General features: G+C 35.1%; 3 protein-coding genes across 7 annotated transcripts; 2 read left to right on the forward strand and 1 right to left on the reverse strand.

The window, feature by feature from the left end:
• Positions 1–700: 700 nt before the first annotated feature.
• LOC113705612 (vacuolar protein sorting-associated protein 55 homolog) lies at positions 701–3357 on the reverse strand. 2 transcript variants are annotated; one of them, XM_027227523.2, is made up of 5 exons: positions 3102–3357; positions 1765–1892; positions 1590–1629; positions 1167–1251; positions 701–1053 (listed from the first exon to the last, which is right to left on the reverse strand). In XM_027227523.2, exons 2-5 carry the CDS (start codon positions 1861–1863, stop codon positions 861–863), a joined length of 417 nt encoding a protein of 138 aa, XP_027083324.1. In that variant the 5' UTR covers positions 1864–1892; positions 3102–3357; the 3' UTR covers positions 701–860. The 2 variants fall into 2 exon arrangements, with proteins under 2 accessions (XP_027083324.1, XP_027083323.1); XM_027227522.2 differs by having other exon boundaries at positions 1765–1895; positions 3102–3356.
• A 1335-nt stretch (positions 3358–4692) lies between these two features.
• LOC113705391 (uncharacterized) lies at positions 4693–10158 on the forward strand. 3 transcript variants are annotated; one of them, XM_072063385.1, is made up of 9 exons: positions 4693–4999; positions 5895–6037; positions 6144–6215; positions 6371–6516; positions 6630–6744; positions 6830–6910; positions 7999–8136; positions 8687–8774; positions 9692–10158. In XM_072063385.1, exons 1-9 carry the CDS (start codon positions 4741–4743, stop codon positions 9823–9825), a joined length of 1176 nt encoding a protein of 391 aa, XP_071919486.1. In that variant the 5' UTR covers positions 4693–4740; the 3' UTR covers positions 9826–10158. The 3 variants fall into 3 exon arrangements, with proteins under 3 accessions (XP_071919486.1, XP_071919487.1, XP_027083038.1); XM_072063386.1 differs by having other exon boundaries at positions 5910–6037; XM_027227237.2 differs by having other exon boundaries at positions 4696–4999; positions 5904–6037.
• Positions 10159–12831: 2673 nt separating this feature from the next.
• On the forward strand, positions 12832–22434 carry LOC113706803 (probable methyltransferase PMT14). Of its 2 annotated transcripts, none has more exons than XM_027228815.2 (7): positions 12832–13349; positions 14891–15565; positions 16036–16246; positions 16767–17049; positions 19951–20337; positions 20755–20832; positions 21876–22434. In XM_027228815.2, exons 2-7 carry the CDS (start codon positions 14924–14926, stop codon positions 22111–22113), a joined length of 1839 nt encoding a protein of 612 aa, XP_027084616.2. In that variant the 5' UTR covers positions 12832–13349; positions 14891–14923; the 3' UTR covers positions 22114–22434. The 2 variants fall into 2 exon arrangements, with proteins under 2 accessions (XP_027084616.2, XP_027084617.2); XM_027228816.2 differs by having other exon boundaries at positions 14894–15565.
• Positions 22435–26681: the final 4247 nt, after the last annotated feature.

Here is a 26681-nt window from a genome sequence, read left to right on the forward strand (position 1 = left end):
ATGGAACAACGCATAGAGGGCGTGAAACCGTTTCACCATATGGTGGAATGTGATGAAAAGTATGTACTTTCCGTCATAATGAGGAAAAAGTAGTCCAATTTTTTTTTTTTTTAATGATAGCGGGAATGCAGCAGTTTTACTTTTTGTGGTTAAAGTGGATTAAATGGCATTTGCGCCTACAAATTCATAGTTCAAATTTGCTGCAACTGATTGTAGATACTTTAAAACGTTATCGTGACAATAAGTGTAGGCTCATGAAGATATGCAGTGTTTGCTATCTTGTTGGTGTCATTGTAGATACGATATGCAGTGTTTGCTATCTTCTTGGTGTCATTGTAGATACATGATGGTTCATGAAGATATGCATTCTCAATATTCAGCTAAACTTGGTTGAAACAGAAAAAAGAATGAGGACAAAGAGGACACAGTTCAATTCTTATTTGTTAAAGATAGATGGATCCTTTTGCTTGTAATGTTCTTGGTGGAACCAAAACATTGAAAGTTTTCCATGCTTTGTCTTGGCTACCAATGAGCACTGGTGTGTTTGTAATACAGCATTCTGGTTAACTTCTGTTCCATGGTTACAAATTGCCTGCCTTCAGGAGTATCTTTGATATTCCTTCAGAAATTCTGCAACCTTGTACATTGACACTGACAGCAAGTGTGGCATCTGATGCGGTATATGACCTTAATGCCGAGATTGTTTAATGTGCAACTCAGGTATTCATTCACTGGAAAAAAATAACCACTCTTGTATTTACAAAGCACAAAATGAGAGGCAATGCTCAGCAATCAAGAAAAAGGCAACTTCTACGTTTTCCGCACAATGGAAAAGTTGAAATTTTTAAAGAGAGTCACGTTCAAAGGATGCTATATCCATCATCTTCGCTCGTTCCAATGAAACACACGATTGCTAGAACAAATGTGAAAAAGGATGAGAGCTCCATTGCCATTGCCCCCCAGCCAATTACTCCAGCATGCTTTAAGATGATTGGTATTGCTATGCTACCAACAGCTGAAGCCCCGGTTAAGAATTTAGTCACATCTGCCCAGCTGTTGCCACATTGTTCATGAAAACCAAATAAGGCCAATAAATCCATATAAATGAACTTGAATAAAAGCATCTCATCGGAGAAACAGGGCGGAAGGGATAAAAAAAACCTTACCCACTTTGAGATTCAGAGAAGAGAGATGAAGTATCCGAGCCAGCCAAAAAAATTAAGGGCATAGGTAGAACCACATACATTATTACTGCAAGCAGACAATGCAATCGTATAATTGTCAGACACTAACGAAAGTTGTTGTACCGTTTTGAGAAGGCATCGATGCAACAAAATTAATTAATTCTGAACTACAAAGGGCCTCTTGGATAGTTTGCAGAGCAGTGCAGATACTCATCTTTTGAGACAACATGCTCAACTGTTAATCTGGTTGCCACATTAAATATGCGCGAAAAAGCAAGTTGCACGAAACTAGATTCCTATTTTATCAAAATGGCAGGAAAATTCCAAGATATCACAGTCATATGAAGAAGGCAATTATCAAGAATAGGTAATCGACATCGTGCCAAATATCTCACATTCTTGTACCTGTTAGCATTGGCCACCAATTGTTGTACAAAGCACATGCCTGCAACAAAAGTCAAAGCGATAATAAGAAGCAATGACCATGAAATAAAGGCCACAAGGCATCTTGCAGCTTCCTTATCATAGAACAAGTAATAGATATAATTATAACTAACGCTGTAATCAACAGTAAACTTACCAATATCTGCAATACAATCCCCCCTGACACCAAAATTGCCAACATAGCCAGCTTTCCTGTTTGCAAACAAGCCCTCACATATCCCGGCACGTCAGCCATTATAACCTTGCTCAATTCATAACCATGAACTGCTGAAAGAAAGATCATAGAATTGCAGTTAGTCTCAAAATAAAACAAGCAATAAACATGAAAATTCAGAAAATTGAAAACAAAAAAGACCACCCATGATTGACAGTGTTTGGGTGATCCAGGAACGAAGGACTTGGAGAACTAACAGTGGAGTAGACACTACAAAAACAGCCAAGACATGTTGTTTTCTGGTCATTACTAGGACTGAGGCATCAGAGATTCAATTCAGAACAAGTTTCTGGAGTCTATTCTCATGAATTCATTCTTCATTTGCTCCATCTGTGAAAGGAGGAGCAAAGTGCATTGGGGTTTGCCCTAGTGTCGACAAATTTGTTATCACAATAAAAGTCCAATTGAAATGCATAAGAATCTGGGAATAGAAAATGAAGAAAATCACCATCATACTGCAATAGTGATAATGCATACTTAGGATGGCCACATGGTTAGAGATACTTCGTCTTCATTTCAGATGAGAAAGTGAAACAAAGATTAATTATATTTGCTGCTTCAAGATCTTAATTACAAAATATCTTATCACAGAGATAGCCAGAAAATTAGCTTTCATACATTGCTGAGAAAAGCACACAGAATGGACAGCCAGAAAACGGACACCAAGCAATTACTACATTATTCTACCAATCAATTTTTCATGAACAACAGTCCTCTCTTCCAAACATCGAATTTCCATTTCAGTCACCAAATCCCTTAAAAAACCTGCTTCCTTTGTAGGCAAGTTATGCAGATCAAAACATCTAAACTACAATTCAAGTACATTCAAATTTAAAGAGCTCTCTTTCCCCCTCAACTTCAAAAATTTTTCAATAATCATGAAATAGGAATGAATCATACCACAACTCACAACCCAAAAGGAAACTTATTTCTTTTTTTCTTTTTCAGGTAAAAGAAACTACTTTCAAATTCTCAACTCCATCTAGGAATATTAAAAACCAAACGAAAAAGAGATCTCGCATGAACCAAGAGACTATTTGTTTCATCAAAATGCATCCTTTAGCATTTAGTCAATGCACCTCACAAAATACAGAAAAAAGAAGTATAAAAAAGAACAATCCCAGATGGTATTCAACTAAATTCAAGGAATCAAAGCCGTAAAAAGAAAAATTCAGGCATACCCAGACGAAAAAATAGTATGAAACAGAGACAAATCACAAAACAAAAAACGTATAAATACAGGTAAATTCAATGCTTACCAGAAGGGAAGGGTGGATTTCAGGGAGGCCAAGAAAACTAATGGGGTTTCGGATTCTTGGGATTCTCAGGTTTCTTTCATTTTATTTTTTGCCAGTATTTCTGGGTTTGATGATGCCTTTCACGCAATTGAATCAGTAGGAATGACGAAGTACGATGGAACTTTTTCGCCAGACAGTTTTGTTGTCTCTTTCGGATGGGATTTTCGGACAGCTAAACAAATGTTTTTAAGTAAAACCAGAACATGATTTTTTTTTTTTCCAAAAAGCCAGAACATGATTCGACTTTAAAAAAAGAAAAGGATAAAACAAAGGGGTAAAAGAGGAATATGGGTAGTGTTAGGAGTCGATTTGTAATTTATGAAAAAAATTAAAGATCAATCATTACAAAAGTAAAAATTTCTTGTGATGAATTAAATATGAAATCTATTTTGTTTGGAACCCGATGAAGGATTTAAAATCAATTCAAATCGCTATAATTATTTGTGTTATTTAAGAGATATTTGAATTTATAATCTGTCATTATTAAAATATATTTTAAATACTAAAATAATTGGTGATTTATAAATTTAAATATTTTTAAAATAATTTAAACAACTAGATAGATTTGAAAGAATTTCAAATCCTTTAATTCAAATGCAGCGCTAGAATATTTCGATTGTATAAGAATCAAATGCAACCAAGGAACTTCATCGAAAATGATTGCACCCTTTTGAAATTAATTATGAAGGTTTGACTAAAGATAAAAAAAAAAGGAAAAAAGAAAGGAAATGATTTATGATGTACACTAATTAAGAAATTTACTAGAATTTTGAAACAAAAGTCACATGGAAATCCAGTTAGAACATTGAGTCAACAGTAATTATAGATTCATGGAACAAAAATTAAATATTAGGAATTTTTCTAAATAACATGACGATATAAACTGATAGATGTTAATTATTTTTTTATGTTGTTGTATAAGGAGAATAAAAGATGGTAAGAGCAAAAAGGTGGAAGCCAAACAAAAAAGGAGATAAAGAACTAGTATGTAAGATTTTTTTTGGGGGGTATTTTTAGCCTATATGACATCATTGGCATATGCAATAAATATTGTAAAACACATAAATGTTATTGATGTATATACTCAAAACAAGAAATCAAAATTATAATGCTATAAAGATAGTTCAAAGATTTCTTTTTTATATTTTCAGTGTTTTTAGCCTATATGACATCAATCTGATATGCGACAAATATTATAAAAAAATATTCTTTTAAAATTTATAGATTTATATATTCAAAAAAGAAATTAAAATTATAATGCTTCAAAGATAGTTCAACCATAAGGAGCCAAGCATATCAAATGCATACAAGAGTAAAATTAAAAACTATTCAACCTACATTTTGTTAACCAAATTGTGATATTCTCTTTTTTTTTTATTTTTTATTTGGGGTTCCTAATTAAGTTAAACTTTTCAAATTATTTCACTACAAAGGGGTACGAAAAGGTATTACCTGTATCATATGCCATCCAAAAATAATATGATAATATCTGAGGGTGCTTAGTATAAATCTGAAACTTCTATGAGCTGCTGTTATAAATTCTCCTCTGCACTCCATTTTCCCTCTTCAAGTCTTCATTCGTAAATTCCGAAGTATTTCCATGGCTTCTTCTTCCAGAAAACGCCCCAAAACCCTAAGCCCCCATTCCTCTTCTTCTTCTCCTTCATCATTTTCGCAGTACTCCATTCCCGAACCTTCTCCCGGCTTCTTCCCATCGTCAATTTCCGAGTTTTCAAGGCTCATAGCCGTCGTCACCATCGCAGCCTCCGTCGCCTTGTTTTGCAACTATTTAGTCACTTATTTCAATCAACAGCCTAAGCCCTTCTGCGATAGCGGTGTTGATGTCGATTTTCTCTCTGGTGAGTCTGCGTTTTGCTTTCTTCTTCAATTAGGCTGATCACAATAATTTCTCTGTTCCTAAATTTATGTCTTCTTTGAAAAAAAAAATTTGTTGTTCCTTGGTTTTATGCCAGTGTGTTAATCAATAGATTAAGATGAAAGGTTGGAAATTTATATGGGAGAAAAGGCTGTAGTTCTGATTTTTCTTTCTTGGTTGTTTTCTGGACTGGTTATTTAAATTGTAGATGACTGGGTGAAGTTATTAAATGGCTAAATAGAAATAAATGTAGGCAATTTTTTTGGAGGAGTTATGGCATTTCTTGGCTTTCTGTTGGTGATATGATAAAATGATTTTTAGCCATTAAAGAATGGGTCTATATTATATTATGTACTTTTTTTTTCCTTTGGTCGGCTAGTATTGATGTTTTACTTGGAGAAAGAGTACTTATAATTGCATCCCTTTTGGAAATCATTCAAAAATTATTGATGATCGTTTGCAGTTGTTCGTTGAGAGTTCAATAAGAAATATTGTTGATGCATTCTGTCGTTGACTCTCCTGGCTTTATGAATGTTCTTTTGGTTTTATTTGTACACATTCATAGAGATTCCTTGAATTATAAGAACTTATTGACCCAAGAGCCTGTTTGAAATAATGAACCCGCTCCAAACAACAAATTTAATCTTGTTGAAAGATATGTATCAAAAGCTCGAAATAGACTATACCTCTCAATTAGGCTGGTTTATGCTCCTTATACTGAGATCAATGCTTAGGTCTTCTTAAGCTGATCTATATTGAAGTAATGCAGTTAATTAAATGACTGAGGACTATCACCTATTTCATATGTTTTGAGAAGAAGAAAACTATTCTTAATTGTGTTTCACACCTTTGCTGCTCTCTACATCTGACATAACCAGTCTCCATAGGTGTAGATAATTGTGAACCTTGTCCGAGTAATGGAATATGTAACGACGGAAATCTGGAATGTGAACATGGCTACAGAAAGCAGGGGAATTTATGCATCGAGGACAGAGATATCAATGCAGCGGCAATGAAAATTGTAGGTAAAACTGGGTCTGATTAATCTGTCATATCAAGGGCTTCAGAAGTATCATCTTTTTCATTCTTTAAAATTTTAAAGCAACTGTCTTTTAATGTAACTGCAGTCAGAGTTGGTGGAAGTTCGCTTGTGTGAAGCTTATGCCCAATATTTGTGCAGCGGAATTGGCACCATTTGGGTCTGTAACTCTTGCTAAGTTTAGTGATTCATAAATGGAAAAATCTTCCTTTTTCCCATAGGAAGTTTCCTTACTTTTTTCAATGTATGAGTTGTGCTTCTGTTAATTGATTGATGCAAAAGAGACGACTATTGCCTGTTATCAACATATCTTAGGTGCAAAAGGATGATTTGTCGACCTATATCGTTGAACATCGTGTGATGGAAGATTATGGCTTGGATGAACATACATATGCTCATGCAAAACTGAGAGCAATGGAGAATATTCGCAAGTTGATGGAGAGAAGAGGTTATACTAGTGGGTGAGCTGCTGTTGACCTTTACTAACAGAATTAGCATGAAACAATACTTGCAGTATCCTGACTAACGAAATTTTATTGAGAATCTGGCCGTATTTCTTTGATTCTGTTTGTAGACCTGACGAGTTCAAGTGTCCTGATTCTTTGGTGGAACGTTACAAACCTATCACCTGTCGCATCCACCAATGGGTTCTCGACCATGCTTTACTTTTGGTGCCAGTTTGTGTAGTGGTATTCCATGATATAAACCAGCATTTCAAAGTTTATGTTATGGTACCAGAATGTTAAAGCTTGTTGACAATGTTGAGATTTACAGCTTGTGGGAAGCATATTGATACTGTTAAAAGCTCTCCGGAGACATTACTTGTTAACTAGAGCTGAAGAGATCTATAACAAGGTAGAAATAGCTTTTCTCTTGCTTGTAGGACGATACATGGATTAGTAAGTTGTTCCACTTTTAGCTTTGCATTTTCTGGTAAAGTTTGTTCTCCGTAAATCGATTTTCTTAGTTTTGGAGGTAAGAACCAGAAAAGCTTCAGTCCTTAATTTCGTAAGCATTGCATTTGACCTTCACTATACCATGGCATTCATTTGCCTATTGTACACACCATGACATTCATTTAATTTATCAATCATGAAGGCAATATAATCTGCACATATCCTTTTTTTTTTGTAAGTGCATGTATGTGTGCCTTAAAATTTACTTATGGACAGATGTGCTTTAGGTGCTTTGAAACAACAAATAGATGCTTTCATTTTAATGAATTCGTGCTATATATTAGCCTAACTATCTACCTGAACAAGCGTAGTGCTATGTCACTTCTTAGCTTCCTTGTGTACCTCATGACTCCTAAGTGCTTTAGTGGAGAAATAGGAGAAAATGCGTGTGAAAATTCACATTAAAAAAAGGAAAGGAAAGAAGTATGTGCAGCATATTGAGTTCCATACATGGTCATTTAAATACTTATATTCCTATAATGTTTTGACTTCAAGCATGGCTTCTGTACTTTGTTGCAGTGTGGGTGGTTGTTTTTGTGTTATAGTAAACAAGAACAAATTGTGAACCCCCTAAAAGTACATGTCTTTTTGTTATTGTGGTCTACCAGTTTACCTTGTGGTAATTAATGTTAACAAAAAGTCTGGCTCATGAATTCTGCAAGTTCTAATGAATTTTGTTTGCTAAGTATGATCATTTGTCTACTTGCAATGGCTGTGATGATTCCTATGGACTCTGGTCATCATTCCTTTTGGGGTTGAGCATGCCTTGTGGTAGTTACTTCTGCCTCATTCAATATTCTAGTTCATAATCTTTTGGAAACTCATTTAAAAACTACTTTGTGTGCAGAAATTATTTCTTCGTAGGGTGGTATGCTACGACCATTGAGTCATGTGATTTCATATATTATAGAGTTGGTGTTTGGGCTCGCAAGGCTTGCTGAGGTCAATTATATTATACGTTCATTGAACTGTTGGTAATGATATTAGGTTTGCGACTTACTTGAAGAGAATGCGTTGATCTCAAGGAGCATAGATGGTGAGGGTGAACCATGGGTAGTTGCCTCTTGGTTACGAGATTATCTTCTTTCGCCTAGAGAGAGGAAGGACCCCCTCCTATGGAGAAAGGTACTTATTTTTTCTGGAATTGCATTTTTTAAAAAATAATTAATTGTGGTATTGCAATGCAGTTAGGTAATAGTCCTGATATAATTTGCCAATTGGAGTTTCTATAGTTAGATTATATTAACGAGATGAGAGTCAAGGGATCAGTAACACTCGGAAGTTTGATCATACAATACTTGGTTTTTCCAAATGTTTTAAACTTAAATTTCTGCTGTAGCTAACTCCAGAATGAGGGCATCAATCTAAGTTCTTAGGCAGTGTTTCAAATGGAGCTTTTGTCCCATAAACAAGAATGCTTTTGCTTTTATGTATGGGATGCTTAGGTTTATTCTTGTGACACAAAGTTGTGTCTACAGAAGATTCATCCACGGGTGTTCAGCCCCTCTTGACAATGCTGTTTAGATTATGCTTTCCCTTGTTTTCCCTCTTTCTAGGGGTTTAGCCATTTTATTATGTGATCTGTAACTATTGTACGCGTAAAACATCAAATATGACCTCCTTTACTGACTTACTGCAATTGCTATATTGATAATCAAGCTGAGGGTTTTTGTAGGTTGAGGAGTTGGTTCAAGATGATTCTCGTTTGGATCGCTATCCAAAGATGGTAAAGGGTGAAGCTAAGATAGTATGGGAATGGCAAGGTATGACTTCGGTAAAAGTTTGGCAGGCATTCCCAATAAACCAACTAATGTCCTTATTTATTTTGGTGAACTTATTATTAAATCATTGTTATTGTTTGTTCATTGTATAGTTGGAAGTGATTTGTTTCTGTTTTTTGTTGGAGTATGAACCCAGCATGGAAGAAAAACAAAACATAATTGGAGCAGGAGTACGAGGGTTGACCCAAGGAAGTTAGTTGGTAACGGTTTTAATGGGTCATACACTCAAAAAGAATAAACGCCTGTATACATTCAGAAAGATAAATACATGTATGCAGGCTCTGCCATTGAGTGGAAAACAACCTGGATGAACTTAGGAGTTCCTAGTGACATTTGAATAAAGGCAATATCTCTCTCATTTTCCCCAGCCCTTTAGGTATGTAGATAGATTCCTATATTCTTGTTGACTTTGTATCTGAGAAAAGGCTGAAAACCAGAAGTTCATTTAAATACTGGGCAATAGGCCAAAGTTTCTTTAGAAACTATTCAAGATTCTAGGACATATGCTCAGTTTTCATAATTGAAAGCAGCAACTTGAAGTTCAGCCCATTTGAGTGTGAATTCATTAAGAGGGTGCTCCATCCTGTGCAAATGCATCTATTGTATGTTGTCTCTATCTGGTTAATTCTGTACTGTAGAAATCATCTCAATAAAATGCTGAGTTAAACTTGCACCAGCCAATGTCCGCAGATTAGAAAATGAAAGACATTTCTGTGTAAAGACTTGAGAGACCTTACATCTAATACAACTCTGAATGATAGTGAAGTTTTATGTTTAGCTGGCCCAGAGAACCACAGTCCACATGCTTTGTTTCTGCCTCTTTGCAGAATTTTGCTACTCATTGTTGCATGTTTCTGATTTGTTACCGTTTTCATGATGAACCCCTCTTCCTTTTATAGTTGAAGGTTCTTTGAGCTCCTCTGGCAAGAGGAAAAAGACCGAGGAAAGCACGCTGAGGTCTAGCAGACTCAAGAATTCAACTTCTAATGAGCAGAGCTTCCGATTCAAGGCTGGCGAGCCTCTGAACTGTTGAGTTGTGATAAGAAGCAAAAACACTTGGGTGTTGTAAACAACTGAAGGTGTTCTCCTTTACACGCTATACTAGTGGTAAATGCACGTCAGTTTTAGAGAAGTGCATTCTGTAAAATGTGGATGATCTTGTATAACTCTTTTAGTTTGACTAGTACAGCATCGACCAGTTCTGGCCCATTCCCTGGGGTGTACTAACCCCGTGGTCGGTTTTGAGCTTTGTCTTTTGCTTGTTTCTGAAATGGGGTTTTAGTAATTTTGTAATGGCTAGTGTGGACCATTATAGTGTACATGGTTCATCCAAAATTGGCGGTGAAGTTTTTTTTTCCTTTTTAAATGTCGTATGGTGCCTTCGTATTCTAAACATCCTACAGTAGCAACTAGCAAATACTATGGTGAATGACTATTGGGTCGTACGGAGATGCGTCAAACCAATGCTGGTTCTGCAACTGATGGTACTTCTACAGACTAGTACCCTTTTGTACACCGAATTGAAGCTCCTCTCTGCGGGGAAACAAAATGACCCAAATCTGCAGTTTGTCTAGGGTGGCATGGATGAGGCGCTTCTTTTTTTGGATAAACGAAAGTTTGGATAGGTTTATATTCGATCATCATCACAGGTCAGGTATGTTTTTGGAATCATAGGTTGGTTGCAAAAATTCTTACAGATAGTTCGTCAATATAACTCTGACACTGGAAGCGAAACTTGAACACACGAACTTTCATGAAAAATAAGGTGTTTCAATGGTGCATTAATATATCCAGGTGGAAGGCACGTTCATATTCAAGGCATACATTTTAATATGCACAAAGGCCATGTCAGGATTGGCTCCATCTTGAAGATTGAAGACCATTACGAGTAGTGGATCTGAGTCTGAGGCCCTTAATGAGGGCAGCGATCAAGTATGGGGCACAAAGAAGTGTCGGCAGAGAATATGGCGCAGCACAACTGGCAGCTTAGATCCAGCAACATTCCCTATAGTTCAAGAAAATTGATCCTTCATTTCATGCATTATTGGATCTTATGGATCAAAAATAGACTTTCATGTGATAGTCATTTCCTTTTTGTTCCTTCTTTCTTCTTCCGTGTGTGAATGATATTGAGGTATACTAAATGCACTAATAGAACATATGGAACAATTTGTAGTCAATAGTTGTGTGATGCAATTAGATAGTTCACACTTCACATGTCACGAGCCCCACCATATTGAAATATTGAGGATTGGAGATTTCTAATAAACTACATAAGTTATTGGATTTTAAGTTTGATATATGTAAAATTGGGTTCAAAGTACGAATAGGGTTTACCTTTTATTTTAGCTATACTGATAATAATTTACAATTGATGTTTACTAGTTTAATCTAAGATAGTGCAATATAACATAACCCTAAACAATATGACCTTCAAGAAGCTTTATACTCCTAGGATTGCAAAAATTCGTTCTTAAGATTAGCCCGTTTGAATCGCTATTTTTAAAATTTTTTGTAAAAAAAAAATATAATATAACAATTTGATGTATGTAAAATAAAAATATAATTAAAAAATATACTGGCGAAAAACGTAAAAATTTTTCTGCAGAAAAGTAGAACTATAACGGCTCTACCAAGCCTTCAAGTCCAGTTGAATTGAAAAGTACGTTTAAGGTGTCCGTGCACAAATAGTTCAACAAAGCTGTATAGAAGAACAGCAGTTTAATAAGTGAAAAGGAAAATCAAACATTGATAACACCAGTGTTGGATAAACTGTCATAGCAACTGATAGGGATAGATTAGATGGGGATAGTTAGATTTGTTCCCTGACCCCCGAGTTTTTAACTCACCGACAATGTGATACCATTCTGGTTTTGTTTTCACCAGACGATTATTTTCTTTTGTAGTATTTAACTGTCTAACATCTATATCTTCTTTTACTTTTACTACTACTGTAACATCTCAAAATACCTCTTTTTCACTCGCTACATATTGTTGTTGCTGATAGAACATTATTTCAAGCGAAATATTGCGTAAATAATTACCCATTTTTATGCACATAATTTAAAATAAGAAAAATGATAATCAGCACAGATAGAGATTGCTGCAATATCACTAGCATAGATTCTATGTTCTCAAGTTATTTTTTAACACAAAATTAACTTGTGGTATTAAAGAATTTGCCAGCAATAAATGGGCACATTTTCACTGTCGAACGTCTAACAAATGTAAAAGAAAAATAAAAAAAGGATACAAATTCACAAAGAGGAAGAGAAAAGTTCAACAGAAAAGAGATAAAAGTAATTCAAAGGTTTTTTTTCCTCTTTTTTTGGGGCCGGATAATTCAGAGTTTTTTCTTTTTGTAAAGGGATAACTCAAACTATCAAAAAAAATTAATTTTAGAAAAAAGGAAAATTCCTTTTTTCCATGGTGAAACAAAATTGTCGAATTCTAGTCAAATTCTATGGGGGATAATTCAAACAGAAGGCAAAAGAAAGAGTGAAATCCTAGTCCAATTTAACTTGTGGTATTAAAGAATTTGTTAGCGATAAATGGGCACATTTTCACCGTCGAGTGCTTAACAAATGTAAAAGAAAAATAGAAAATGGATACAAATTCAAAAAAAAATAAAAAAAGGGAAGAAAGGAAGAGAAAAAGTTCAACAGAAAAGAGATAAAAGTAATGAATAAATCTTATATATACTGACAGTGTATACACTGTTATCATCGGATTCATGAAACATGTGCAAAAATTGGATTTTAATTTAAATTTTGTATAGTTGTCATTAATCAAATGTTAACAATGTATACACTGTCAGTGTAAAAAAATTAATTCAAAAGTAATTTAAAGGCTTTTTTTTCCTCTTATTTTTGGGCCGGATAACTCAAAGTTTTTTCTTTTTGTAAAGGGATAACTCAAACTTAAAAAATAATAACAATAATTTTAGCCCAAAAAAAAGAGGAAAATTCCTTTTTGTCCATGGTGAAGCAAAAGAGTTAAATTCTAGTCAAATTCTATGGCGGATAATTCAAACAGAAGGTAAAAGAGAGTGAAATCCTAGTCCAATGTGGTCACTGCTCTCCTCTCATCTTCTTCCGCTCGACCTTTTCTTGATTTCTCACTCTCCTCTCTGTAAAGTGCCCTCAGTACTCTCCAATTGTCGGCCTTTATTCTCAAATCCCAGATCCTCTCAAATTTTTTTTTGCCAAGTTTATTAATTATTACTGACACTACCCAAAAGGGTCCAAAAAATCTTGATCATAATCCAGCCAGCATAGACACAGTCACTGGTTCATCTATACCACTACGGCACTACCTCTATATACGTTTCACACACAACGCCCAATCAATATTCAGAAATTCACCCAAGAGTGATTTATTTTATGGGATTATTCATACCTACTTCTCTTTCCACTTTTATACATCATTTTAGAGCAGTTTGTGTGTAGTTGCGTTTCTCCGTGAGGCTACTCTGCTGGTTTTGGAAGTTTAGTTAACAGCCCAGATCAGATTTTAGTCAGTTGTAGCCCGTGAAGATCAAAGCTCACGTTTTATTTGGTACTGAAAATTGGATTGAGATTTTTTTAGTTCATTGTTTTGTTTGCTTAAAGCATAATGCTTGTTATGAATGTTAGGTTGTTTGCTTTGTTTGATTTGTCTTTGTCCTTAAAGTTATGCGCTTTACGTTAATACCGTTAGCTCTTGAATTTGATCGAGGACCAAGGATTATCTTTCGAAATGAGGAAATTGTAATTTTTGCTTGGAAATTTGGTTTTGTACATAAAGCTATGACCTTCATGCAAATCCCATATGCATCTTTCACTTGACTCAACACTAGATTATATCTCTTATTGAAATCTGCAAATATGCATACATTTGCTCTAGGACTTGTAATTAAAGCTTTAGGTGCCACTGAAGAGGACCCCATTTATTGTTAATTTTTTGGTTGTGGATTCTTTTGTATCTAGCTTCAGATTTTTTGAATTTCTTTCTAGCTTTAGATGTTCAGTTTGTAAATAAAGCTTTATGATTGGAAAGTAATATGAGAAGCATTTAAGCTCAATATACTTCTAAGTACAAACTATTTTATCCCCGTTTCCTTGCTCCTAACTTTCTGATTGCGAAGATGTAACGTTTGTGGACATGACTTAGTCATCCCTTGTTTTTTTTTTTTAAATTGCCATTGGGAGTAATTTTCATCCAATGGTTAAAAATGTTGTGATTGTTCATGGACAGACCGAAGGAATCTATATTGTGGGGGATCTTAGTCATTTCTTTCTTTTTTTTTTTTTTTTTAAATTGCCATTTGGAGTAATTTTCATCCAATGATTAAAAATGTTGTGATTGTTCATGGACAGACCGAAGGAATCTAGATTGTGGGTGATCTTAGTCTACTGACATAATTGTTATGAAAATTGATCATTGTTTAAAGGGAAAGCTGAAATGTAGGAATTACCGCATTTTAATGTTGAAGAAATTGTGATTAACTTTTACTGGTTACTTAATTGTCTGTCTAGTTCTTTGTACAAATTTTCTGTGCATGCATCTTTGTTGGATGAACATATATCTTTCATAGATATGGTTAAGCTGTACTTTGAAGATTCTTAGATAATAATCAGCACATGAGGAATTAAAGAGAAACAGGGAAAATTTCATTCATTGATGTCATTATACCTGAGAAACATATGGTTATTTTAGTGCTATGACAACAATGTTATCTGTATAGCATCTATATGCTGTTGTGCATGCTATGCTGCAGTTTAAAACAAACTAGTTTCTGTGCCTACTTGTAATCAAGTGACTTGGTTTTAGGATGCCAAAATGCATTACTGGTTGATATGATTGCAAAAGCAATTGTATCCTTGAAACCTGCAGCTGTAGTAATCTTTGATGTTGAAACATCAAATGCATCTCTTTTTTATGCTAGATCAACCTTGTCAAATTGGTGTTATGTGAATGTTTTACCTTTAAGCTTAAGATGTTTAACCTCATCTGCATGATAGTGCAACCTTTTGGTCTGAGTATTTACTTAGCGGACCTTTAGTTTCCTTGTAATACGAAGCTACAGCATCTTTGCAATTCTAACTTTTCCACTATAGCAGGGAGCTCTTTTGTGATTTCTCAAGCAAAATATGGCCTCTAAGCATCACTTATTGGGCAGCAGAGGACGGAGCCCTGTATCCATATTTGTTGTACTTGGTCTGTGCTGTTTCTTTTACTTGCTTGGAACATGGCAAAAGAGTGGATTTGGAAAAGGAGATAGACTAGCAATGGAAATAACCAAGCGCACAGACTGCACTGTTTTCCCGGCTCTGGACTTTGAATCACATCACAAGCAAGAGCCACCTGTTGAATCTTCTGAGCCGAAAGCCAAAGTCATTGAGCCGTGTGATGTTCGATACACTGATTATACTCCTTGTCAAGAACAAGACAGAGCAATGACCTTCCCAAGGGAGAATATGATATATAGAGAGAGGCATTGTCCGCCAACAGAAGAAAAGCTGCATTGTCTTATTCCAGCACCCAATGGATGGACAACTCCATTTCCATGGCCAAAAGGCCGTGACTATGTCCATTATGCTAATGTTCCTTACAAACACTTGACAGTTGAGAAGGCTGTGCAGCATTGGGTAGAGTTTCAGGGTAACGTGTTTAAATTTCCTGGAGGAGGAACGATGTTTCCACAGGGTGCTGATGCATATATTGACGAACTTGCATCAGTGATTCCAATAAGCGATGGATCCATCAGAACAGCACTGGACACTGGTTGTGGAGTATGTTCTTTTCAAATCCTATTGTGATTATTCTTGTATTGGGTGTCTTGAATGCAGATCAAGTCACTCTTAGTAAGTCAATATCATTTTTCAATCACTTAAGCTGCTTTTGTCTTCTTGAAATAAGCACCAAAAGGAATAAAAAATGTCAGAATTCAAAACCTAATTCTTCCAAAATTGTGCCAGTTATAAGAATAAGATTAAGATGTCTTGCAGGCTCCTGATTTCTTGAATCTCTTCTATAAGATCATCTTTCACGAAATTTTACTATGCCCATCCACTGATAAGCATAATGCATCTGGTAACCTAGCTGTTGCTCTTTATGGCATTCTTTTATCTTTAAAATCATTCTTTTTCGATCTATCATAATACCACCAGCCTCCTGTTCTTTGCACCATATGGCTTGGTCTAAAATTTCTATTTGAAAGATTTTTCTTGTGGTCTCAAACTGGTTCCACAAATCCTGATAGGTTGCAAGCTGGGGTGCTTACTTGATGAAGAGGAATGTTTTGACAATGTCATTTGCACCAAGGGACAATCATGAAGCACAAGTACAATTTGCATTGGAGCGAGGTGTGCCTGCTTACATTGGGGTTCTAGGGTCAATACAGCTGCCATTCCCATCAAGAGCATTTGATATGGCACAATGTTCTCGGTGTCTGATACCATGGACAGAAAATGGTATGTACTACAGCTGCGAGTATTAAATCTGTTAGAGCCTTATTTTTGGGTTGGTGGAGCGTAGCATCATCTGGCATAGTCTTCATTCATGAGGTGACATTTTTCATGTCAACTTGTTCACAAAAAAATATATGTTAAGACAGGTTTTTGTGTTATAATATGAAAGTTTACTAATGAATACTTTCAGAAAGTAGCAACTATAGGGAATAAATTAAGACATAATTGGTATGAATTGTTTGGACATATATAAAAGGGCTAATAACTGCATTTGTAAGAAAAAGTATTGTAGCACTCAGAGAGTGATATTCCTGTAAAGACAACAATGTCAAAAGAACAAGGTACCCACTCAAATTGCAAAATGCGGTTTTATGAACAAAAATGAAAACTGACTTCTTTTTTTTTTTTTTTTCTGAACTCTGTTAAAAGCAACAATGTTCTTTCATTTCTGATGGAAAGGGCAATATTTAGATAAATAAGCCATCTGAGGTTCATACCCCTAAATTTAAGGCATTATGTGCAGAGGGTATGTATCTAATGGAAGTTGATAGAGTTCTCAGACCTGGTGGCTACTGGATCTTGTCTGGTCCTCCAATTAATTGGAAGACCTATTACCAGACCTGGAAGCGTTCTAAAGAAGATCTCAAAGCCGAGCAAACTAGGATTGAAAAGCTGGCTGAACTTCTTTGTTGGGAGAAAAAATATGAGAAAGGAGATGTTGCCATCTTCAGGAAGAAAATAAACTCCAGATCATGCGGGAGGAAGTCTGCCAATATGTGTGAATCTGGAGATGCTGATGATGTGTGGTGAGACAATTCACAGTTTATTTTATTTATTTTTGGGAAAATCGTCCAAAACGTCCCTCACATTTTGTAAAATGACTTTTTTTGTCCCTCACTTTTAAAAGTGTAATTTTATATCCCTTACATATTCACATCGGTCAAATTTAGTCCCTAACTAGGTTTCCGATCATTTTTTGGCCGGAATCCATCACGTGCAAGGCACGTGATCATTTTTGAAGGGTAAATTTGTCAAATTATATTTTACATAATCTGATCTATAATCCTCCACATTTTATAAAACAAATTTTTTCCCTCATATTTTATAAAATGATTTTTTCATCCCTCATATTTCACAAAATGAATTTCTCCATCCTTCACATTTCAAAAAATGAATATTTTCATCCCTCACTAATTATGTATGTGAGGGAAACCCTAAAAAAAATGTGTGTGAAACATTTTGTTTAAACACATGTATATGTCTATTTGATTTTTCTTAATAATACAAATAGCATAAATATATATATGTGTCTATTTGATTTCACTTAACAATACGAATACCATATATTATACATGATCATTTGATTTCATCCGATATTAGCTAGTAAATAATCTTGCATTCATTGTCAAGTTGGCCAATAAAGCTATTTTCGGTCAAAATACAATAAGAATATGCAAATTAAGATTCTATTGGTAAATATTAGTCATAATCATACAAAAAGACAAGATAGCCCACAAGCTGGGCCCAATTACATACATGTGTTTATGCTATTATTATTAAGCAAAATCAAATAAACATATACATGTGTTTAAAAAATTGTATTCACACACATAATTAGTGAGAAATGAAAAATTCATTTTTTGAAATGTGAGGGATGGAGAAATTCATTTTGTGAAATGTGAGAGATGAAAAAAATCATTTTATAAAATGTGAGGGACGTAAAAATTTATTTTATAAAATGTAGAGGACTATAGATGAGATTATGTAAAATATAATTTGACAAATTTACCCTTAAAAAATGATCACGTGCCTTGCACATGATGGATTCCGGCCAAAAGATGATCGGAAACCTAGTTAGGGACTAAATTTGTCCGATGTGAATATGTAAGGGATATAAAATTACACTTTTAAAAGTGAGGGACGAAAAAAGTTATTTTACAAAATGTGAGGGACGTTTTGGACGATTTTCCCTTTATTGTTTAACATGCTCATTCATAGGCTACTAGTTTACTTTTCAGTATTATTTTCTTTTGAGTTTTTTACCTTTTTAGTTGCTTACTTTTAAAACATTGTGTTTTTGTCCCTCACATTTGAGTTTTGTACTTTTTTGTGAATTTCATATTCGAAGTTGCACTCAGATCAATTCATTAAAAAGAACCGATTCAATCCCTCTCTTTTAAACATGGGTTTGGTCCCTCACATACCCAAAATACACCATTTTGTACCCAAACTATTTTTGTATCACATTTTCACCTGAAAAAGTAACTAAAACCAATATGCCAAAATATTTTGATCATATGTGTAAAATTAGAAATACTCATAAACGTTAATGTTGGTACCATTTGAAGCAAAATTGCAGCAGGAAAGTGCCTAAATTTTAGTGCTACATGATTCGCACAATAAAATTAAAATAATTTACATAAGTCTTGAAATTCACTCAAAATACATTATAATAAGGAAAACAATTCTCTGTACCCTAAATACATCTCAAATAAAATTTTAAACCCAAAACTGAACAGTTTACCTTTACGTCGTTGACTAGAAAAAATCACTTGAGCTTGAAAGGTTTCAATCACTATGATATTCTAGAATTTAGGGACCTCAATATATCTTTTGAGCTTTTGTTCAATTTATGTCAGAATTCGAATTATAGATGAAATATAACTGAAACTGAGTTTGGGATGAAATGGGTGCATTTTGGATATATGAAGGACCACAATAAAACATTTCAAATTTGAGGAACTAAAAAAATACGAACCTCATATATAAGGGGCCAAAATTTATCAGTTTAGAAGCGGAGGAGTAAAACAAGCACAAAGCTCAAATGTAAAGGACTATTTTGCTATTTTCCCTTGTTAACATGAGAAATTTTCTTCTTTTTCAGTTTTTATTTTCCCTCTTAAAAATTTTAGAAGGGGAGGGGTGTGAAGGAAGAAGTTTGGGGTGGGGGGGCAGGGAGGAAGACATTGAGAATCGGACCCTTGTTATGGGACAAGAGACAAAGACGAGCTGATCTGATTCTCATTGTAGAGTCAAATAATATAATCACAAACAAATTACAAGGGCACCATGAACCAGTCCATGGGGGACCATACTGTTCTCACTCCATTACCATTTCTTCGGTCTCTTCCTCAGAGTTAAGCTAACCACTCTCAATTAGTTGAACAGGCAACTCACTGTGGATGGTTCATTTATGGAGGCCTCGCCTTATAATAGGATAAAAGAGCCTTATAATAGGATAAAAGACAAGCAAATACTTAGCCCCTTCTTGATAACATAGTGTAAAAATTCCTCCCATTGTGGTTGTGAAGTTCAGCTTAAGTGATTGTTGTCACATGTATAAAAGCTTCATGGTCAGTTGTGCAGTGCATGCTTAAGTTTAAAAAGAAGGCAAAACTGGAGAAGAAGCCTTCTAGGTGCTTGAGAAAATTGCTCTAGTAAGAAAAGCTGTTGCATGATATGTTTAAAAGCATTATATAGACATCATTTCTTCTATCACTGAATAGTAGCCACAATAAGAATTTTTGCTGAACATCTTATCTATGAGAACTAATTGTTTTCATGCCGTGTGTCCTTGACTAATTCCCTGATTCACCAATATTGACACAGAAAGTAAATTTTATTTGGTCACTAATCAATTACAAACAACTAACAGTGGTGTATTTGCTAGATTACTTTCCTCTTAACTTCAGATTAACAATTTCTAGGTATAAGAAAATGGAAGCATGCATAACTCCTTCGCCTGAAGTAAAAAGTGTTGCTGAAGTGGCTGGTGGAGAGTTGAAGAAGTTTCCAGCTAGGCTCTTTGCCGTGCCTCCCCGAGTTGAAAAGTTGATGGTCCCAGGAGTGACAGTTGAATCTTATGAGGAGGATAATAAACTATGGAAAAAACATGTTAGTGTGTACAAGAAGATCAACAGCTTACTGGGCACCACAAGATATCGAAACATAATGGATATGAATGCAGGCCTTGGAGGTTTTGCTGCAAATTTGGAATCACCAAAACTATGGGTAATGAATGTTGTGCCCACTATAGCTCAGAACACTCTGGGCATCATATATGAGAGAGGTCTGATCGGCATGTATCATGACTGGTAAGCTCTGATACTCTTGCCATAATTCTGTGCATTATCATGGTTGTAATTTGTGTTTATAATTATATTCTGCCTTTGGTCTTCCGTGCTAGCATTAGCTTGTTTTATCATTTGACATATTGATCCTTATTAGTTATTTACAAGGACTTTGTTCTTCTTCTTCCTCTTCTTATGCGAGAAAGGCAAAGGGTTTCTTTTGTGTTAGCTCAATTGGCAGTATTCTTAAAGTAGTATCAGAGATGTCTTGGATATACAAAGCCATGGAATGCAAGTCGGCGCTATTCCATAGTTTTCTTCATTATTATGCCAATAGCGAGTCTATTAATGTTTCAATATTGGGACAACTGAGATGAAACCTTTATGTGTTGAATATCCTGATGTTCTGTTACGTATTTCCTGCTCTCTTACTTGGTTCAGGTGTGAAGGCTTCTCTACTTACCCAAGGACATATGACCTCCTTCATGCTAGTGGCTTATTCAGCTTGTACCAGGATAAGTAAGCTTTTCCTTCCCTTTGGGCTGAAAGCAAATGCCCTTATCTTACTCTTCATTTACTATTTGTACCATGAGGACGACATGCAGGAAGAGCTCTCTAGTGATTGAGAGAACTCCACTTATCTTCAATTATGTGTTATGAAGTTAAAAGTCTGAAATTCGAGAGACTTCTAGGTTATAAAAAGGGGATTAGATTTTTATTTTTGGCTGCTGTGTAATCGGGATCTGGTAGGTAGTGTTTGTCGTAGAATTACCCACAGGAAGTGTTTATGCCTTGCATGCATTTTGATCTCCCTAATAGAACTTCAAAGTTTCAGATCAGATTGAGCTGAAAAAACAATTTGGTTGATCCACACCATGAGTTGACTCCACGGAGATCTTCCCTAACTTGGAGGGGCTCCATATAGGGTGACATTGTTGTTCCTGTGAAGTAGGGATTGTCTTTTCAACATTTCCTTTGGGTTCAGTGAATGTCTTGTGATAAAAACTTATTCCATTATCCGTGACAGAGTTTGGAATCTTCATGGACTGTTTTTTCGGTACGACCTTGAAATTGGGCTCTAGAATCAATAGATCTCACTATGTTCTGATATCATTGCCATTGTCAACATTTCAACATTGTCCTTTTTTGCTTCGATAAAATCCAAGTGGGATTATGATGCTTGGTATCAACTTGCACAAGGGAAGTTTGCTTTAAATAATTGTTTGAGTAGAATGTCCTCCAACTTTATATTTTTTTTGCATATTATACATGTGCTCATTTCTTCAGGAAATCCAAATTTGTATGCACTCAAAAATAAATGTTTGAATTCAAAGTCGGTCATAATCTGATGTGGAAAGTTATAGAAGTATGATAATTGCCGTGATTTCCTAGATATCAGTTGTTGTCAAATGCAAGCAAAAGCTATTGCTTAATGCCATTAAATATCTTTGTTTCAAAAACCATAATGATGTTCTAACTTATTTAAGTTGCCAATTAGGCCACATGAGTTGGTTAATGCAATTTTTGTATTATTGTATGTGTGCTCATATGCAAGTAAACAGGTGTGAATTTGAAGAAATCCTCTTGGAAATGGATCGTATTTTGCGGCCTGAAGGGACTGTGATCATCCGTGATGGAGTCGATGCCTTGAATGAGGTGAGAAAAATTGCTGGAGGAATGAGATGGGATATAAAATTGGTCGATCATGAAGATGGACCACTTGTGCCCGAAAAGATATTCGTTGCAGTCAAACAATACTGGGTTGGCAGCGCAGGAAATAGCACAACAGACGATGCATAAACCATGTAGATTGTTGGATATACAAGGCAAGCTAACAGTTGCTGCAAAGCAGAAACTATACAGCTACACTTGGAGATTTCTAATATCTTAAAACTCTTTTAAATACTGGATTCCATAGATTGCAGATTTACTTGTGCAACTTTCATTATAGAGCATTTTTGGCTGAATGTTCTGGTCTGTCTTGGAGGGCCGGCTGAGCGAATGCCATAGCCCTTCAAAAAGTGGAGCAAGAACTGCTCAGTAAAACTGTGATATCTACTTGCTTTAGCTTAATTAGCTAGAGCAACATTTAGTGATTAGTGACTAGCTTCATTTGAACAATTATTAAACTCGCTCCGGTCATATTTCCTGCCTTCCTTTTTTTCATAAACTGTGAATTATTGCAGCCAGATGTACTATTTGATTTGTTAATGTTTTCCTCTTAAGAATTCTCATCCAATTGGTCAAGGAAATTTATTCCACTTTTGGACATAGGCTTCGAGTTTTACCCCATCTTCCTTCTTCCTTCTTTACCGCTCTCTTTAAAAAGAAATTTAGAAATTATCCTGACCATTTTTTTAATTCTTTATGGGCACTTTTTCAAAAATTCCACAATAAAGCCAGAGTTAAACCTTTCTTTCTGAATTTTTTTTTTCAAATTCTTTTATACCAAGTCTTTTCTTGGCAAGGAAAATGAAGATTGACCTATTAGAATATGTATCAGAGATTTGAAGAAACTCATAGAATATATATCATGATACAAACGCCAGAATCATTTCTCTCTCTGTCCTTTAGTTCTTTTCTTGAATTTATTTAGGTTAGGTCATTCAAGAATTTGTCACTAAGAAACGTGTCTCACATTTAAAGCAAAATGAAAAGCGAAGGGACCGTACCAATAATTGATTGATTCTCAGTGTTAGCACCACCAAGGGAACAGAACGTGCAATTTTATCAACTTTGTTGTCTCGTGATGCAAGTTTTTCTTTGTGTAATCAACAGGTAATGCCATACTGGGTTTTCCATGAGACTATAATATCTGTTCTTAGAAATAAGAGATGTTAAAAGAAGATAAAAAGGACAACGAAGCACAGTTTAGACAGTAAAATGTTTCATTTGTAATTGACAAGTCACTAATTCTAGTCGTCAAAATTGACGGAAATTCACTGAAAAAGATGACTCGTGAAAGATCCTAAACTTAGAACAAATCCTTAGCAGAATATCCTAGTTGTGGTGGTGGAAATTGGGCAGCTTCCTATTCTTGAAGATGTGAAAGTCCTTCACTAAGAACCACACAAAGATAAAAAAAAAAAAAGGGAGGGGGGGAGAGGGGGGTCCTTCACTAATTAAGTGGTGGCATTAGCTGCCTACCCTGAGGGCCTCCTAAGATTTGTTCGTTTTGCATTACATCTTGAATGCACTAAATATCGTGTTTGATTCGTACAAGTCTAAACCAAAAAATATATATATATTGGAATTAAATTGAAAGATGAAATAATGTTATTTTGCAATTTTCTTTAATAACCATAACTTTTGCGATAATGTTATTATATTCATATCACAGTCTAGCACTCTAGAAAGAAATCTACGAGACATTATATTCATGTCAGAATTTATTATTGTAAAAAGAGTTCTCTTTATTATCTTTTTTTTTTTTTCATTTTCTCACAAAAAAGCAAAAAATTCAACTCTACAATAAGAATAGGAATGAAAAGTATACTAGTTGGTAGACAACTCCAGCTCTTTATGTTCAGATAGCTATACATATAATGCATCAGCAAAATCATCTTAAAATCTTGATCATTTTTTTCTTTTTCTCTATTAAATATTTATCATTTAGTCTGGTACTAGCTATGGCGGAAAAAAAAAGCCAATATCACGATGTTTAGTCAACCACCAAATTAGTGTATTAACTTTCTTGTGAAACACAAGTTCCACTAACTATTAACTTTGGAGGTTAGGTTTATGTTCCTCAAAAATCAACTCCATTATTCTCCATTCCATGGATCAAGAATCAAATTTTATCTTACCAAGGGACCAAAAAATAAAAAAAAGAAAGAAAGGGATTTTGTTTGTGATATACGGCCTCAAAAAGGGTGGAGAAAAAACAACATTTCAACATCTTGAAGGGCTCTTTTTTTTTTCCTGGTCTGTTAAGGCGATTGCTTTCATTAGTCAAGGAAATAGAAAATGCCAATGACTGACTTAGCATGTGATAAGGCAGTGACAACAACGGACAAGATCAAGAAGTCTAGTTTATCTCTAACAGTAACAAGGACATGAAATTTGTGAAGTAAATTTTGCCAAGACTTGCATTAAGTAGCCACTAAACATTGAAGCAAAAACCTATGGGGTTACAGCTGGTCCGTGTGCCTGCTTACTCTGTGTACTGTGTGAGTGTGTGTGGGCATGTCTGCACCTACCAGAAACACGAAGAATCCCTTGGTTTAAGTGCTGGCCAACGATACATAAAACTATAATTGATCAAGACAGGATATTCAGCTCACTAGTACTCGTTTGTTGCGTCAAAGCATATGTGGGCGGCCAAAAACAGTAAAAGCCAGTACAATGATTGCTTGAAACCAAAAAAAAAAATATATATATATATATATATATATATATGTGATCAATTGATCAAGGCTTTTTAGGTTGAGAATTCAACATCGTGATTGAAAGTGTTAATTAGCTTGCTAAATTTTGCTTGTTGAAGGGGAAAAAGAATATATGATCAGCTCCCTTGCCATATTTGTGAAGCATCTGCATAATTATTAATGCAGCAGGGAAGAGAGTTGAAGATGCCAACTAGCTGGATTTGTTCGTGCAGATAAAGAAATGCAGCTTTATGGACGGTGGTTAACTAATGGATTGCTATTTCTTTGAATCATCTTGGTGATTATGCCGTGCTTGGGCTATATTATTTTATGTGCCTGTGAAGCAAATTGGCAGATAATTTTGTGTCTTTTCAAGAAATCCAGGATCGATGTCATTATATATCTATTGTACCTAAATAATTTAGTCTATTACTACTGGAACTCAAACACGAAAATTATAGGATCATTTGGTTGTGTATGGTCTGATTTGGTCCCATTAAATTCATGTCTCTCTTCCATTGTTCTTGTAAAATTTATCTTTCAATATGCTTTTCTACAAGTTCTAAGTTTCACTTTGTACCAAAAAATGCACTTCCATGTTATCTTCTTCTTCTTCTTTTTTTTTTTTTGGGGTCAAACGCCCATCTGGGCTTATATAAAGGGGTTGAAGGAGGTTGGATCCTCCATTAATTATTGCATCCTCTGGAATTTTTGAGAACCCTCGACCTAATGGATTTTAAAAAGTCCTTCCTTCCTTCCAGACCAATTCACTAAGTCGAGTTGGTTATGCTATCCATTTTCTTGACCCTCGACCTAGGGTACAATGTCACCAAATTACACCAATTTCACCTAGTACAATGTCCCTCTTGAACAATGATTCAATAATACATCTAATTAAGGTGTAAGTTGAAAGCCACATCCAATTAGTAGACAATACAACTACCCTGTTTGGATTGGACTGTTTCTTGCAAATTGTTTTTTTTTTTGCCTACAATGGCACAATAACACGTTCCAAAAATAATCTAAAAAACACCTAATCTATACATACATTCTCAAATACAACTGAAAAAAATTAAAAATAAAATAATTCCTACCACACAACACGATCACCGCCCACCACTGCCACCATCCCTCCCCTCCTACACCAGAAAAGTATCTTATATCAGCCTTAAAGATCTCAACGTCGGAGTGTTGAGATCTCAATGAATATGACCTCTGTACATGCATGCAAGGGTAATTGGAATATGAATTTTTTTTTTTTTGGTCAAATTTTGGACTATGAATGGGAAAACAAAAAAAGAGCTCTCTCTCTCTCTCTCTCTACCGATTGCCAAGTTCAGAATTGGCAGTAAAGAGTCCTTTCCTCACCACTGAAAGCTATTTATGTTATAGATAAAGAGTTATTAACATCTAACCTCTAGTTTGTCACAAATTTGTCATCTATGCAACTCAATTGAACGTTAAATGTTTAGATTCTCTGATTTTTGACGTGATCAAGTTGATAATGAGGGCTCTAGCTCTATATATAGATATATGTATATATCAGCATGAGTAAAGGTTTAAGGATGTTCATTAGCTATGAGCTCAGGCCAGACCGCTAGTACACATGTATATCTACGTATTCACCCACCGACTATACTAAAAAGTTCTTGTTCATAGTCGTAGTGTTGCACCAATAATTGGAAATTAACGTACGGACACTATAGTGAGAAGACTGAACAATTGTCTGCCTCGTGGCACGTAGTCGTCTGAGCTTCAGGTTGCGAAACAATTCTGGAAGCAGACAAGTAAATGTACCAAAAAAATGACAATTATCTGCCATCGTCTAATTTTTTACAAGATTAACGTGGGATGTTGTCGTCTGGGATATTGCATTATTATTGCATCTTGTTGTTCTACGGAAGTAGCAATAATTTTCTTTTAGCTGTTTATTTGGTTCCATTTTTTCTGCTAAAGGCAGTTGATCTTAAGTAGAACTTGTGAAGTTTGACATCTTCTGAA

The sequence above is a fragment of the Coffea arabica genome, chromosome 8c (assembly GCF_036785885.1).
Source record: "Coffea arabica cultivar ET-39 chromosome 8c, Coffea Arabica ET-39 HiFi, whole genome shotgun sequence".
NCBI classification, from domain to species: Eukaryota; Viridiplantae; Streptophyta; class Magnoliopsida; order Gentianales; family Rubiaceae; genus Coffea; species Coffea arabica.